General features: G+C 36.6%; 1 protein-coding gene across 8 annotated transcripts in view; it reads right to left on the bottom strand.

Moving 5' to 3' along the window:
• SYNJ1 (synaptojanin 1) overlaps positions 1-15,012 on the bottom strand; it is an 81,442-nt gene that overhangs the window by 65,314 nt on the left and 1,116 nt on the right. For all 8 annotated transcript variants that reach the window (XM_010956580.3, XM_045517826.2, XM_010956585.3 and 5 more), the window contains exon 2: positions 14,863-15,008. In XM_010956580.3, coding sequence (XP_010954882.2) covers positions 14,863-15,008 — 146 coding nt within the window. The remainder of the gene's footprint in view (positions 1-14,862; positions 15,009-15,012) is intronic.

Genomic DNA, 15,012 nt, shown 5'->3' with positions numbered 1-15,012 from the left:
GTTTTATGAAACTGCATGAGATACAGAGAAATAGATTGGACCTAATTAAATTATTCGTTCCATTTCTCTGGTAATTTAATTCTAGAAAGTAATTTGAGAATCTTCCACTATAATGAGATTATTTAAAATAAGGAAGCTGTAATACTTTACAACAATGTGTATAACCTTTAGATAAAACAAAGCATTTGTAACGACTCTTCTCAGCCCACCCTTATCATTCTTTTCCCCTGAACACTCTCCCCCTGCATCCCAGGCTTCAGCCAAAATGAATCACGTGTTGCCCCTTCTACAAGCTCCAAGATCTTTCCTCTCCCTTCCCTCTTTTGTTGTTCAGTGTTCTTTTCATCCCAAAGACCCTTTAGCCATCTTTGTGCTTCCAAATATTACCCACCTTTCAATACCTAACAAAACATGCTACTTTCTTCCTGAAGCTTTCTCTGATTACTCTGGCTGGAAGGAACTCTCTTTCTGCTCTTTATTTGCTACTACAGACACCTGTATAATAATAGCAATAGAAACTAGGTCTTATTTCTTTATAGCTCAACACAATACCCACCTAACACAGAGTCTCTGAACACTGCAGCTGTTGATTAAGTATTCATCTAATAGACAAAAATAAATTGAGAGGTTTGGGCACAAAAGGGAATGTTTTGCTAGTTTTAAAATAGCACGTAAAAGGATAAACATTTTATCTTACCATTCACAGTATCTGAATGCCCCATTATTGACTGAAGTTTAACAATTCCTCCTAGTGATGTCTGGAAATTTTCAAACGTGATGTCCACAGTGGGGCGTGAAGGTGGGGTGGGGAAGACAGGCATTGTCAGGGGACCACTAACCAGGGTCTAAGCTGGTAGAGTGTATAAAATGGCAAGGGGTGTGGAGGGCTCAGGGGCAACAAAGTGGAAGAACAAGTAGAAATGAAAGTTCAGGAAACATGGTCACAGGGCGAGGTCAGGCCACTCACTCTCCTGCTAGTGCAGTCTTTCAAGGCATCTACTGTGCTTTCCACGAGGACAGATTGCTTTTTGTTAAGAGGGCTTTGTTTTTCCTCCTTTTCATGTTGCTGTTATTAAACAAACAAAATGCAATGAAAAACAAACCTTTCTTTTTGCAAGTTACTTATTTCTAATCACAAGTAGGTATGAATGTCCAAGAAGACCATTGTTATAGGAGTAATTCTGAGCCAATCAAGATCTCGAGCAGCCAGTTCAGCGGAGGTAAGGAGAATGCACCTCATCAGCGCACCTGCGAGGTACAGCAGAGCCAGGCTTCTCAAGTTACTGCTCTGACACCTCAGGCATCAATAGTACCTAACTCCCTCCATAGCTTATTTTAAAAGGAAAAACGTTTCTTCTGGTGTCACAATAACAACACTATTTTTCATTCATGCTTTAAAACTTAAGTCTTCAGTCTAATGCCAATATGCATTTCCTGAGAACACAAAGCTATCTAAAGCGTAAATCAATTTAAGTATAGTTATATTTTTAAATATATCCTCACATCATTAGAACTGATCATCTGAAGGCCTTCTGATTCTACCTAGTGAATATACGAATATGAGTAAGGTCACAGAAAAAAATTTAAAGCAAAATAAAATATGTGCCATAAACATTTATTCTCATAAAAACACTTATGGATGAAATTAAATGATGTTCAGGGTTTACTTCAAAATAAACGGGGAGGGGGAGACAGTAGATAAGGGATACAGATAAACACTAGTGTCCATGCTAATCGCTGAGGCTGACAGACACATGGGAATCAATAATACTGTCCTTTCTTCTTTGATGTATGTTTGATATTCCCCCAAATAAAATTTATTCTGACAGCATTCTTTGGTATCCTGCATAAATTCAGAGAGGAGAGAAAACAAGATAACTTTGGCCAGTCAGTGAGAGAGAAGAGGCTACTGGAATTCTAAGAGATCCGACAGGTTATTTTCCTCCAATTAGTCAAAAGCTCAATGTGCACTAGGACTTTTATCAACTTAAAAAGGAGCAGTAAGGTTCGACAACCTTGAGATCAGCCCGTGGCCAGCCCTTCCCAGTCCTTCCCAAGGCCACCACATTATTCATCAAATAATAAATATGTAATAAATTGGGAAAGGAGAAGACTAGGTAGTTAGAGAATGGAGACCCCAGGAATAGTAACTTCTGCTATACTCTGTCATAGAAGTTTTCCTTACAATTGTCCTAAATAACTTAGCCTTAATACCCTCCTCTGTTGAAGAAGGTATAGTTGGAAAATAATAAACTTGCCTTTACTTATCATCACAGAGGTAGTTAAGAAATAATTTAAACTACATAAAGCCCTGAGCTAGTGATACCCTACAACTTCATACAGATAGCTTAACTCATGCATTATTCTAACTCTATGCATGTTTTCAGAGTTCTTTTAACTGAACAAATTCATGACTGAAGGCAGGCCTAATCTACAGTTCCTATTTAAGTTACAGGAAAAGTAGTGAAAATAGGAGCTATCAAGATGATCTATTTTAACAGACTGCAGAAACCACTCAGAGCATAAATATATCAATTGTTCTCTATCAAAATTTAACATACCGATTGTTCTCTGTCACATTAGTCGACAGTTTTTTCTGCTGGAGTGGCTTGCTTTTACAGCACTGTGTCATATGACATAGCTGGCATTACTCAGCACTACAGCCTCTCTTCACAAATCAGAACTGAAGGCAAATTATGAAACATAAGATCAGGCTATAGAAATTCAGATAAAAACATAATCATATATCCATTTCTTGATTTTCATGAGTTGTGATTCTAAAACAGAGGCTTATTAAACATAGAATAACTGTCACATAGTGGTCATACCTGCTCTGCCAATGCCACCGTCTGAACAGAAAGAAACAAAACTAACTCATTACCTAACATCATCAGATAATTTAAAAGTCACTTTTCTTAAACTTAAATGGTGTTCTGAGGATTAAATTTATATGTAAATTTCTCTAAATTCTGATGAATTACAGTATTCTAAACTAAATAATCAAGCTACCGAATGAAGATCCGGCCATCCAATGTCAACATTCTGCTGTGGCTCAAACCTTCTAGGTGGGAACAGACTGTCTTTCCTCAGCTGATACAGAAGACCAGACTAAAGAAAACCAGGAGGAATGTGAAAGTAAGATTACAAATTAGCATGATCTTCCTAGAATCACAGTTTGCCTATGGTTGCACGCTCCGCAGTTTGTGGCTGGCTTATTTGCATGCGGGCACTATTCTAGAACCAGAGAGCCTCTAGTCAGAGGATCCCACAGATAATGCAGTTCAAGCTACTCATTTTCAAAAGAAAAAGACTAAAGGTTAAGTGATTCATCCAAGATCACATAACTAGCTGGTGGTAACGTCTCTTTCCATTTCATCATACATAAAAAGAAAACGATTTTAAAAGGAAAAGGTTTTCTTCGTATTATTAAGTAATCAGAATTCTAGCTGAAAGATACAAAACTATTCAAATTAGTGTTCATATAAGTTATACGTTCCAATCTTGGCAACATTTTAAATAAAAACAACCTTTCACTCACTCACTCACATAACAAGTATTTACTGAATGCCTACCATGTACCAGGACCCTGACAAGGTACTAGGAATAAAAGAGCCAGTGCCCTAATACCTTCTATTAGGAGGACAGGCTTTCTATATTCATATAAATGCAAAGTTATAAACTATACTAAGTACAATGATGGAGCCCCAACAGACTGCAATTGGAGGACCTAATTTAAAATTATTTGTTGGGGAGGGTGTTGATTAGAACAGGCCTGCCTGCCTGCAGAAGTGACCATAAATTGAAACCTGAAGAATAAACAGGAAGTTAGCCAAATGAAGAGTGGAGGTAAAAATGTTCCAGGCAACATACACATAACCTATGACCAGAAATTCCATTCCTAAGAAAATATCCAACAGAAATGTGCACATATGTGCACCTAAAGACATGTACAAGGATGTTCATACTAGTGTATTCATAATAGGGAAAAATGGAAATAAAGCAAACGTCAACAGAATATTGGACTATTCATACAACGGATTACTACTGAGCAATGAAAATGAATGAACTACTGCTATATGCTACAACACGAACGATCTCTCATACAAAACACTGAATGAAAGAAGCTGGACACAATAAAATACATATTGAATGATTTCATTTATGTTAAGCTGAGAACCAGTTAAAACTAATCTATGATGCAAGAAGTCAGGACAGTGATTATCTTTGCAGATCATGATGGAGATAATAATTGGAAAGGAACTGAGAGAATCTTCTGGAGAGCCAGCAATAATGTTCTACTTCTCAACCTAGTATGGTAACATGAATATGTTCACTCTGTAATAATTCATCAAGTTGTACATTTATGGTTTATGTACTTTTCTACATGTGCGAATAAGTTTATTTTCAAAAATAAAATTTTGAGCAGAAAAAAAAAATTTTTTTTGAGCAGAAGGAAGAGCATATGTGAAGACCCTGAGACCAGAAAGAATTTGGCACATTCAGAACTATAAAGAGGTCAATGTGGCTGGAACACAGAAACCAAAAGACAAGATAGTAGGGAGGGAGGCAGGAACTCAATTTTATCGCAGGTCATTTCAGAGTTTAGATTTTAAGTTGAGTGGTCAACCACTAAAGGGTATTAAACAGGGGAATAATAAGATCTAAACTGTGTTTTTAAAAACACTCGAGAGTGAGTAGGGGGAGTGGAAGCAGGGAGACCAGTTAAGAAGGCTTTTATATTGGTCCATGAAAGAGACTACAGTGGCCTGACTGTAGAACCAGTGTAGAACTAGTGAAAACGGTGAACTGCACAGGTTCTCTATGAAATTAGGAAGCTGAGTGGACTGGACTTGGTACCAGAGTGAATGTGCTAAGAGGAGATGTAGAGGGTGATTCTTAAGTTCTGGTTTAAACAGCTCAGTGGATGGAGAGCCATCCACCGAGAAAAGGAGGACCAAGGGAAGAGCAGGTTTGAAGGAATGCAGTGGTCAGTACGACCACCAACCCAGCATCCATGCCAACCTTCCCTTGCTGTGTAGCCATCATACACCACACAGGCGGGGTATCACAGGAATCCAGACAATCACAGTAATTTCTACCTTCTTTTGCCCACCATCTGCCTGATCTAAGTAGCACCTGACATCACTATAGCCACAGCAGTTCGTTCGGGAATGGACCCAAACCTCAAACTAGTCCATTGTAACAGGGAGTGCATTTTCATTTTGTGGGCTGTAACCCACAATCTCGGTTTGAAAAAGCTGGATCTCAGTTGTGTCATCCAAAATAATTAATTATTCTACCCAGCTCTGTATCAATCCCACACAGCTTTGCAACATCTACAAATCTGACAACTACACTTTCCACCCCATTCTCCAAGAGAATGATGAAACTATTAAACAAGGTAGGCCAGAGACATATCCCCAATGTTGACCAAGACAGACCATTAATAAGCACTAATTTACTTAATAACAAGATTCCAGCTAGAAATTTACTTAATAAGATTCATCCTGCCCATACTTTGCACATGATCCACAGGATATTAAAAGACTTTACCTACATTTTAATAAGGTATTAGACAGACTACAGCAATCTTATGGTCTTCTAGTGGATAAAATGAAACACAACCCATAATAAATATTTACTGCTAAGACTCAGTTTATGTAAGTAAATATACTTCATACTTATTTAAGGAGACTACAAAAAAAATGGTAGAGTATCTTAATGACTCAACATATAGGAATATTTAATGTTTAAGCCAATAATTTAATAAGTAGTATCTTTTTGTTTATTTGTTTTTTGGGGGAAGGTAATTAGGTTTGTTTGTTTGTTTTTGACAGAAATACTGGGGATTGAATCCAGGACCTCATGCTTGCTAAGTACACCCTCTACCACTGAGCTATACCCTCCCCTCTTTTATTTTTTTCTTTTAACTAACTTAGTTATCTCAAAATCATCCCGGAATGTAAAGAGCACATAAATTCTTTCAACTTGAACTGAGGGAGTAATTAAATAGTGTCCAATTGACCAAGAAGAGTTAATGCACATTTCTAAATGCCGTATTTACTCAGTTATTTGAATAGTTCGGTAGCTATGAAATGCACTCCAATTTGAATGCATTGCTTATATTACATAACATCACATAGAAGCACCAATGGCTTATATTCACAAAATCTATTTTAGTGGAAAAAGATAAATTCTTACTAATAACCATTATAAAAACTCTAGCGAATTTAAACCATCACCAGTAACAATGTGTGCAATTTTTAAAGTTGTATCTCCTTTTAGCACTCTTCTCACAAGGATAACGCCAATTGCACTAATCCATTCCACTCTTTCTGATCTTTCAAATTTACAGTTTAAACATAACTAAGTAATAAAATCTCACTGATTCAGACTTGACAATCTCAGAATTTCTGAAAATGTTGGCACTAGATGCAAAGAAAAACAATACTATTTAAATTGCTCTCAACAAAACTGGCTCATTTTTTTTAAGCTTTGGATTGCCTGAAAAAGTCTGTATCATCTTTGTTTGTGATTGGGTACAGAATCCTAGTGGGCAGGTTTGGTTTTGTTTTTTCCATTTCAGTACATTAAAGACCTCGCTCTGTGTTCTCTGGCTTGGATTGTTTCTAAAGAAAAGTGTACCACGATTCATATCTTGATTCTTCTACACATACGTCTTTCTTTTTCTTGGGCTGTTTTTAGGATTTTCCTCTGTGCCATTAGTTTTAAGCAACTTGATCATGTATTTGGGTGTAGTTCTCTTCATGTTTCTTCTGCTTGGGTTCATTTAGCTTCTTGGACCTGTGGATTTATAGTTTTCAACAAATTTGGAAAATTATCTGCCATTATTTCTTCAAATATTTTCCTGCTCCATTCCCTTCCTTCTAGGATTCTAACCACACATATATACTGGGCCATCTGAAGTTGTCCCATAGCCCTCTGATGCTCTGTTTTATCTACTTTAGTCTTTTCCTGTGTTTCATTTTGGGTTGTTTCTATTATTCTGTCTTCAAATTCACCAATCATTTATTCTGCAATGTCTAATCTATTAATCCCTATTACTGCATTTTTTTTCATTCCAGATATTGTTGTTTTCATATCTAGAAGTTTGATTTGGGTCTTCCACATTTTTCATGTCTCTCCTTAACATGCTCATTAACTGCATGTTCCTGAACATATGGAGTATCTTTGTAATAGCTGTTTTAATGTTAATGTCCTTGTTTATTGATTTTAACATCTGTTTCTACAGATTGACTTTTCCCCTCACTACAGGGTATATTCTCCTGCTTCTTTGCAGGCATGATAATTTTTAATTGAAGGCCAGACACTGAAATTTACCAGGTTGAATGCTGGATATATGTATATACATTTTGTCTTCCTATAAACATTCTTAAACTTTGTTGTGGGATAGAGTTAAATTATTTGGAAATTAAGTTATTTGGAAACAGTCTGATCCCTTTGGGTCCTGCTTATAAGCTGTTTGTCGGGCAGGACCAGAACGGCATTTGGCCTAGGGCTATTTAGCCCGGCTACTGAAGCAACAGCCCCTTCTCTGAGCGTTCAACCCAGTTCCCCGAGTATTACCAGATTTCTCCATTTGGGCTGTTTGGAGCATGAACTATTCCCAGGCCTGGGTGAGCCCCAGGAATTTTCCCTCTTGCTCCTTTTTGGTGGTTCTTTCTCTGCCTTGGTAGCTGCCTCACACACTGGTACCAATCAGAACTCCTCTGACGTCTCAAGTGGAACCCACTACACATCTCAGGAGCTCAGTGCCGTTATCCCTTTTCTGGTACTTAGTCCTGAGAATTCTAGCTCTGGTTTCCCCAAAGTCCAACTGTCTCCTCCACTCAGGGAGATGGCCAGGCTCTGTCTGGGTTCACCCTGCCGCAGCTGTAGCCTGGAAGCTCCCAGGGCAGTCGGCTGGAGCTACTGTGAGACTCACCTCATTTGTTCCCCTTCTATGTTTTGTGTTGCCTATTGTTTAATGTCTGAAAATTGTTTCACATATTTTGTTTGTAGTGTTATTGTTGCTGTCTACGGCGGAAGGTAAATCCAGATCCTGTCACAGCATCACGCTCAGAAGTGAATATCCCTAAGTCACTGTCCTGCTATTATACAATTTTGAACCATTTAATCCTGTCTACAATTTAGAACATCTGATAGACCTGAAATCATGCTTTAAGAAGTCACATAACAAAGTTTTACTGTTCAGTGAGAGAGAAATTTTCCCTTCGCCTTTTATCTCCTCACAGCAAAGTTAAAGAAACGAAAACATTTAGAACTATCAGTTTGGCCCTACATTAGTAGGCTAATCATGCTGCCCAGGATGGAGGAGAAAGGTTGATTTTTTTTTTTTTTAAGCAGTGGTATTTAAGTTGCTATTTACTTTCTGTTCTATTAAAGATGAACATTCCAAAAATTATTTACAAAAAGAAGATGAATTTTTGCAACCCTAACATAAAGTGATACATTAACAAGTCTAAATTTCATTATTTTTGTGCAGAAAAAGTCAACTATAAAAAGTCATTTCTTCCCTCAACTTGAAATTTTTTCTGAAAAAGAGATAAGATACTGCAACTATCTAAAGGGCAATCATGCTGACTGGCAGCATTTGGCAATTAAAAAAAAACAAAACTATGCACACTGCTTGTCATCACCACCTACTATGCTTATCATCCAAAATTCAAAAACCTGACATTTAACTTGGCCCAGAGAAAAAACTTTGTTTTTAATGACCTAATGCTAAACCAAACCATGCTTCCCTCTTATGTATTAATAGTTTATAGGCAAAAATACACAGCAAATTTAACACATTAGAAACTCATTAGAAAATGCTGCCCATTTTGTTAGAGCAGGCAGGCAGCTAGATACGAGCAGAGAAATGGGGACACAGGCCAAATGGCAGAAAAATATACATCTTGTGAACAATGAGGGTCCTTGGACAGACCAAGAAAAGCAGGATCCTCCAGGCTGATAAGAAACCATACATTCTGGGTTGACAAGTGTCCTGGAGGCAAAGAAAGGTGGGACAAGACAGGAATCTCCACCATCCCCCACTCATTATGACCTCCATCCAAATGTAACCTTTCACTTATGATACCCCATTCAAACGCAACATTTTGTTCATTATGACCTCATCTGACTTCCCAATCAAGGCTAAGGACAAAAAAAAAAAAAAAAATCCCTCCTCCCCCACTAGGAAGGTGGAGTTGGGATGAAGATCAGAAAAGATGACCCCAGACCCCTTCTTGCCAAAGAATATTCTGTCCATTCATTTTTACACCCATATAAACAACTTGCTAAAGAAACTCGGGGCAACTACCCACCTGCGTCTGCCCACTCTTTTCTTGAGAGCGTACTATCTATCCCTTAATAAATCCTTGCTTTGCTTTCATGACCTCTGTGTCTCATTTCCGAATTCTTTCTGAGATGAGACAAGAACCTCACCAACCATAATTTCACTCAACTGTAAAGTCTTTTTTATCAGCATTTCTTTCTTTTTGCTCTTCGTTCCCCAACCCTAAAAATGATAACCACCACCCTAACAACAGCACAAATAATAATTACAATGAAAAAAAAAACAAATGGTAAGACATGTCACTGGAGCAGTTATTTAATCTCTCCAAGCCTCAGTTTCCATATCTGCAAAATGGGGATAAAAGTACAACCCACAGAATTAAATAAAATAAAGCATGTCTAATGCCACCATCTAAACTATATGCTGAGATGCTCCAGGACACTTCAGCAAACTCCCAGGAGAGACAAGGGATATTTTAAAAGGAAGGAAACCTGGAGATGCTCAACATGACCTGGACACTGCCTGAACTATTATTAGCAGAAGGTAGTTCAAAGTTTTAACATTCGATTGCAGTACATTCCTTCATGACATCATATCTTTGTGAAGCTGGATTTCCAATGGTTGCTGTGATAAAAAGCAAATACCACTCCAAAATCAACCTGCAACAGGAAATGAGGGTGGTGCTGTCCAATCTGATGCCAAGGTTTGAAAAGCTGTTCAGTGCTCAACAGGCGTATCATGCCATAAGTTAAGTAACTGGTTATTTATAAAGGAAATTAATTATTTTCAATTTACTTGCATTATTTTTTCCAAACATCTACTGAAGTTGTTAGGACATAAATATTTATTGTTTGTACCTAACTATTTAATGAACAGAACTGTGCCTTAGGGGTGCTGTTAAAAACTTAATGAGACATGAAGGACACCATGAAGCAATAAAGTTTAGGAACCTCTGGCTTAATGTTGTGACTAGCAGAGTAGTGTCCAAAAAATGGCAAGTATTACTCCTTTATGGCATGCAATTTCAAAGAAATGGCAGGACACTTCACATTCTGTGATAGAGTTCCAGAATATCGTCCTACAGTTCTGTGGCTCGAGTTTCCATGCTAAAGGAAAAAAAGAAGGTAGACAAAGAAACTTAGACGATCTGGGGTAAAACCAGGTCCAGAGTTAAAGCCTGAAAATAATCTCACCACTAGGCAGATAAAAGCAATGAACACCTACTACCGCACCAGCAAGTGATACCAAGAAGGACAAAAGCTCAAATTTTTTAAGTTAGGAATTTACATCAACATCTTACATCCCCATCTTTTAATGAGGCAATCCCTAATTCCTGTTTTTAGACTCATCCTCCATTTCCCACGTGCTGATCTTCTCTTTTCTTCATCTTTTAACTAGAATGTAATTATGAAGTAAATTATTTATCTTTACTGAAGTATGACATAGACTATAAAATAATGAGATAGCTTGTGAACTGAGTGCATGTATCTGTCTGACTGGCTACTTGTCCCCCCTGCCCCATGATGGTCTTTTCATGTGCGTAACTGTAGAATGAGGAGGAAAACTGAACTCGACACAAAACTGATAGATGTCTTCTAGTATGTCTTGATAAATTAGTTTCCAAGAAAAAATGTGTAGTGTTATGACTTGCTGACCATCACACTTGCTGCTTATGCTGGTTTAGACACAGCATACTAGTCACAGAGAGTCCACGTGCTACACTCTACCACTGGTCCATCAAATTTTCAGGTTAGCTGAACATTTTTTTCTGGACCAACATTTTCAAAAATAAGTAATACTAAAAATGGACATACTACTGAAAAAACATATTAACTTATATAAGGAAAAGAATGTTTCAGAAGATTTTTTTAAATAAATATATGCAATGAAAGAAAAATCAATAATGAAAATGTTTTCCATCTAAAGAAAAGTAATTTTAAAACAAATTGTTAATAGTACTTACGGAAGTTATAAATAACATTCATCACACACAGTTTAACTGGTATTTCTAAAAAGCCTTAATAATGTAGCTAATAGCTATTTCCAATAGAATTTTTCTATAACAAATTCTAATAATGTGTAACGTATGTGTTGTATATCAGCAGTTCAGTCAAACAGCAATTCTTTAAAAGACAGAAAATAAATTTCATAGGAAAAGGTACCCTACTTTCAAACAGAAGATCGCACCTTTGCCAACTTTGTAATCTAGTTTAGGTTAGTCTTTCCCCCTATGCCGCATATTTAATAATCATTTATTCTGCAATGTAAGTAAGACACTGAACTAAATACTAGGGATACAAAGATTACTAAGACCTTTTCCTCAAGGAGTGCAGCATCCAGACACAGAGACCCGAACAGTTTCACATTCTGCGAAAGCACTAGACTAAAAGTGCTACGGGAATGGTAGCATGTGGTTCAGGCTGCGGGTTTCAAGCAAACTCATTCCTGATCCCATAAGAGATAATAATAGCATTAAAATTCTGGAAACATGGCTATTTTGGATAAAATTTGCAAGCCAAAATAGTTATGCTATAATCTATCACAGAAAGGCGTATATAAACAATGCTCAGAAATGGTCATCCCAATCTAATTATACCAGAATCTCTGGGGAGCTGGAGCCCAGGCACCAGGATTTGTTTAGAGGAAAAAAAAAAAAAACTCCCAAGGTAAATAGAATGTGTGTCTAGGGCTGAAAATCACTGGATCGTTGACTGATTAAGTCATGGCATCATGACTGATTTAACATCTTTATCGACATAAAGACAGATTTCTAAGGCTGGACTGATTAGTGGATCCCCTAAGAGGATCCATGATCTGAGATTACTACTGTTATTTGCGCTCTGTTTTTTAATACAGCTAATAATATGAAAGATGTTCATGTTGGGTATCTCATGGCACATCTGGCCTACGCCAAGAAAATTAAGTGATTGCCAATCCTCCATGGTATGTATTGCCTAAGATGTCTAACTGTTTAAACTTTAAAGCCAGGCAACTGCAGCCTAGAGCAATCAGAAACTTTGGGTTCCTGCTTGGGTCATCTTCACCATCTACATTCAAGAAAACTACCTGTATACAGGATTGAAGACAACAACAAAATCAGCATATAAAAAGGTGGTCATCTCCAACACAGACTAAGTTCTACAAAAAATGAAGGGAAGGAAGGGAGGAGAGTGAGCTGGGGGTGGAGGGTGGGGGGAGAAGATGGAGGCAGATTCTCAAGAAGGAAGATTTGAGCTGGAACTGACAGGCTTCAACTGGAAAAGTACAGAAAAGCATTCTAACAGTCTTGGAGGGAAGAGGGACAGCATGATGAGGGTTGGAGAAAGCATGGTACTTTGGAAAAGCGCTGAGGAAACATCAGAGGCGTCCTTAAAGGAGATCAACAGTGAACCAACAAGATGGGGCCAAACTGTGGAAGGCCTTGATTGACAGGTCGAGGAGACTGAACTTGAATCTTACTGAAAAATGGGGTTACATTTTGGTTTTATATCAAAAATGATTCTGGAAAATCCTTCTGGTAGATTAATACGCAGAATGCATTGAAATTCAAAGGACTGGGACTGTTAAAGATAAACAGAACACCTCAGTATTGTCCAAGCTCAGTTCCCTAAGTACAACAGGCACTGAAAAAATGTGAAGGTTTTAAAGATGAACATTCTGTAGCACAATACACATCTCGGTATTACTCCAAATTGAAGGTCAAATTAATTTTACAAGTCAAATTATTTATTTAAAAAAATCTGTTAGCTCTTAAATGTTAATATTTAAGTATTAAAGCTTATAATAGAAACGTTAATGACATACCCAAGAAAGTATATATCCATTTATGCTAGCTTTACAAACTTTACATTTAAAGGTTTTTTTCCCCCTGAATTACTTATATAGTCTAAAGCTAATGAAAATAAATAGAATTAATAAATAGTTAAGACAATTTTTTAATATTTTTTTTCTCAAAATGAATGTTAATGCCAAATGGATGGTTTGGGGAGTGGTTTTTTTTTTTTTTTTTTTTTTTAACCATGATTTGGCATAAAAGAGGACTGCTGAAGGTTTGGAAGTAGGATTATCCTGAGGCTTCCTGATCTTGGAGTAAAATAGAGCAATAACCTTAATAACTAATAGCTAATCTGTACTTTGTAGCCAAAAATTGGACTTCCCATTATTATCAGTAACCACAATTAAAGGAACATTTAGAATTTAGACAAATTAGGAAATCAGATGTCACCAAAAAAACACAAGCAGCTGAAAAATGTTTCACATATTAAAACAAATATTTTTTTCCTACAGATGGTTTTAATTAAGAATTCAAGAATCTAAGAGTTATATTTGTAGTATGAAGAAATATGCTATGCAAATTAATACTGTAGCAAGTTATATTTTGGTTAAGTATAAATAACAGTTTAAATGAATTAAGTCCATACTGACTGAAAATAACTAATATTACTAATATTTGTTTCTTAGAACATACAGATCCTCTTCCTGCTCCCTCAAACCACGTTACTATATGTACCAAAAAACACGTATTTCTTATGCGCTGTTCTTTGCTTAAGACTTTTCATTATGTCACCATCCTTTTCCCCAATCCGGATAAAATGTTTCCACTTTAGAGTATTAAGATTAGGTTTAACTGATATTAATTTAATATTCTGTATGCAAAGATTATAGACTTATGCTCTTCACTACTGAAACTTGAGAAAGTTTAGTGTTTAAAATATTTTGCGGCTTGTATCTGTAAGTATACCCTTTAAACGCTATTTTTAATTGATAAAAATATGACCAATAAATAAACTGATCCTACATAGCAAAAAACATGATACAGAACAAGTAGTTGTCACTAGAAAGCCTCTAACAATACAATCACATATGAAATAATCCCAAGCTGAAGTTATCTGCCAAAATCTTATATTAAGAAATGTAATATTCAAATTAAACTTATTTTAATTTTATCCATCTGCCCACAAAATAACCCAAATCTTACTAATCTACTATTTTTCTTGTGGCGCAGTAGTCCTTTTCTTTAAAATAAACTGTCAAAATAATTTCTTAATAATACGAAATCAATCGTCTACCTAACATGAAAGTTTAAAGGTTGTTTACAGTTCTCTTAATGAAAATATAACAGCCTTACCATACGGTACTCCAATAACATTAAATACTCTTATAATCCATGTCTAAAACTGACAAATAAGAAATTCTGTTCATCACAGGAAAAATGTCAAGCAAGCCATTCTATGGGTTTATGTGCTATGCTATAAATTGCAACCATATTTCTTTGGAAAGAAAGATTTACTTTTTGAAGTAGCATTAGAACCCAAGAAAGCAAAACCTGTACCAAAACCTGCATCTCCCCCTAACCCCAACAAAAACCTGCAGAAGGGGAAGGAAAAGAAAATAAAAAGATTAAAAGAAAATAAGGTCTAGTTAAAAGGAAATAAAAGCATGACCTGCTAGATGAAATACAATGAGGGGGTTATCAGGGTCTTCTTTGAAAAAATGGTTGAATCTGAATTATTTCAAATCAAAACAGACCACGATCAGCTGGGTTGTAAGATATGACTTACAGAGCACGGCTACAGCCCCGGACTCGAACATAAGACATTCTTCCTTATGCCTAGTTTCCACTATGAGGCTGAAAGGTGGGGGATCCAATTTGTGATAGATCCGAAATCCTTTGCTGAACGCCATTCTCCTTTCTTCGGAGGCAGCCCTGT

The sequence above is a fragment of the Camelus bactrianus genome, chromosome 1 (assembly GCF_048773025.1).
Source record: "Camelus bactrianus isolate YW-2024 breed Bactrian camel chromosome 1, ASM4877302v1, whole genome shotgun sequence".
In the NCBI taxonomy this organism is placed as follows: domain Eukaryota; kingdom Metazoa; phylum Chordata; class Mammalia; order Artiodactyla; family Camelidae; genus Camelus; species Camelus bactrianus.
The sequence above is the reverse complement of the archived record's forward strand: the minus strand, read 5'-3'. Positions and strand labels throughout refer to the sequence as shown.